We start from the raw sequence: 1,757 nt of genomic DNA, 5'->3' as shown, positions 1-1,757 counted from the left end.
CCATCCCAGGAAGAGGATAAGATACCTGTCAACTTATTCTTTCTATCTCTATCTTTCTTCCTTTCCTTCTCCTCATATTCTACTGAGTCAGAAGGCATTCATACACTCCTTTCTTGTATGTCACATCTTCTGAGTTTTTTAAGTCTATGAGGCCTGGTTCTTAACATGTAAATGGGATTTTTAAAATTTTGGAAAATTTCCTTCTTAGGTTTAGCTCTTTTATTAAGCTAAATGCTTCCAGTAAGGATATAAATGAGAAAGAACTCTAAATTCTTTTCTGGATACTGGAATAAATAATAACAAGGAAGAAGCCACTTGTCATGTGTCCTGGGTCACTCCATCACCATCCTCCTCAAGATGGTATGTAAGGGCCTCCCCCAGCAGAAGGTGGCATCAGACCTCCTTCAGCTCCTGAGTTTCTCTCCTCACTTCACTTGAATCCTCTCTATTGACACCGTGGGGGGCTGTGGCTGTGGAAGTTGCGGTGGCTGCAGCAGTAGCTGTAGTGGCTGTGGTGGTGGCTGAAGTGGTGGCTGCGCCGGTGGCTGTGGTGGTGGCTGTGGCAGCTGCACCACCTGTAGAAGCTATTGGGTTGGCTGCTGCCCCTGCTGCTATGGCTGCTGCGGGGGCTGCTGCAGCATCCCTGTGGTCTGCTGCTGCCGCCACTCCTGTAGCTACAACTCATGTGGCTGCAGCTGTGGGAAGGGCTGTTGCCAGCAGAAGTCCTGCTGCGAGCAGAAGAGCTGCTCCAAGAAGCAATGATGCCACTAGACAGTTGGCCTGGCCCCACCTCTAGGGTGAGAAATGCTAGGACTTGCTGTCTTCATTAATGAAACTTTCCTCCATCCATCCTGTCTGCTCCTTCTCCCAGACCTTCCCACTTGCTATCACCTGGGTGTCCTGGGAATTTTTCTTTTGGACAATATCTCTGGTTTTGGAACTCTGCACCCATCTCTTTTAACTTAACAGTCACAAACCTTTTTATTTGATAAAAATTTCACACAAACAAGAAATGGCCATTACAAAAACCCAGTCCAACACCTGAAGACCAGTCATGTCTCTGAGCCCAGCCAAAGGGATCATGACGCTGAATGTTCTATTTGATGGGTATTCATGCAACCTTCTAACTTGGTACTTCTCCCTCTCTGTGTCTGTGTGCCTAGGGTTTCTATTACTCTTACCTTTTCTATTGCTGTTACTATTGTTTCTACAAAGCTGTGGCATAAATTTCCTAATAAAACCCTAAGTGATTCTGCTTTTATTCTGCTATGGCAGCAATGTGCACGTAAGAGGTTTCTACCTTCTTAAACAAATTGAACGACAAGCATGCAATGACAGCAATGTCACCGCCAGGCCTCTGGGGCCACCACTCCCAGCTGCCTGTCATTTTTCCATCTCATGAGATGGGCAATTCCCTCAGGTATTTCAATGCCCACTACCCTGTGTGCCTCTTCCTGAAGGCCCTGTGACCCTGCTTCCTTGTCAGAAGTGCATCACCTGCCTCTTCAGCGACAACAGATGTAAATATTTCACTTAAGTCAAGGCTTAAATATGGGCAAAGGGCAAGTCCAGATAAGCCAGAACCATAACCTTTTAATTATTTTTTTCCCAGACATGGTTATTCTCTTGCCATTTCTACTCCCTTAGTTCTGTTACTTGTCTATGAATTCTGTTTCTGTTGTTGTTTCCGAGTCATTCTATGTACAAAACAAAACATTTAAGATGTTTCTCCATAAGGTGTTCTTACCAGTCAGAAA

At 45.2% G+C, this 1,757-nt stretch overlaps 1 protein-coding gene across 1 annotated transcript; it reads left to right on the top strand.

Annotated features, from left to right (window-relative positions):
• Positions 1 to 447: 447 nt before the first annotated feature.
• Positions 448 to 762, top strand: LOC147913297 (small cysteine and glycine repeat-containing protein 3-like; the record flags this gene model as incomplete). Its single annotated transcript, XM_087418238.1, is given in 1 exon segment — positions 448 to 762. A coding segment is annotated over 1 exon segment (315 nt), but the record flags the coding sequence as incomplete, so codon positions are not given.
• Positions 763 to 1,757: the final 995 nt, after the last annotated feature.

This window comes from Ceratotherium simum, chromosome 28, assembly GCF_057802395.1.
Source record: "Ceratotherium simum simum isolate JZ-2026a chromosome 28, ASM5780239v1, whole genome shotgun sequence".
Taxonomy (NCBI): domain Eukaryota; kingdom Metazoa; phylum Chordata; class Mammalia; order Perissodactyla; family Rhinocerotidae; genus Ceratotherium; species Ceratotherium simum.
The sequence above is the reverse complement of the archived record's forward strand: the minus strand, read 5'-3'. Positions and strand labels throughout refer to the sequence as shown.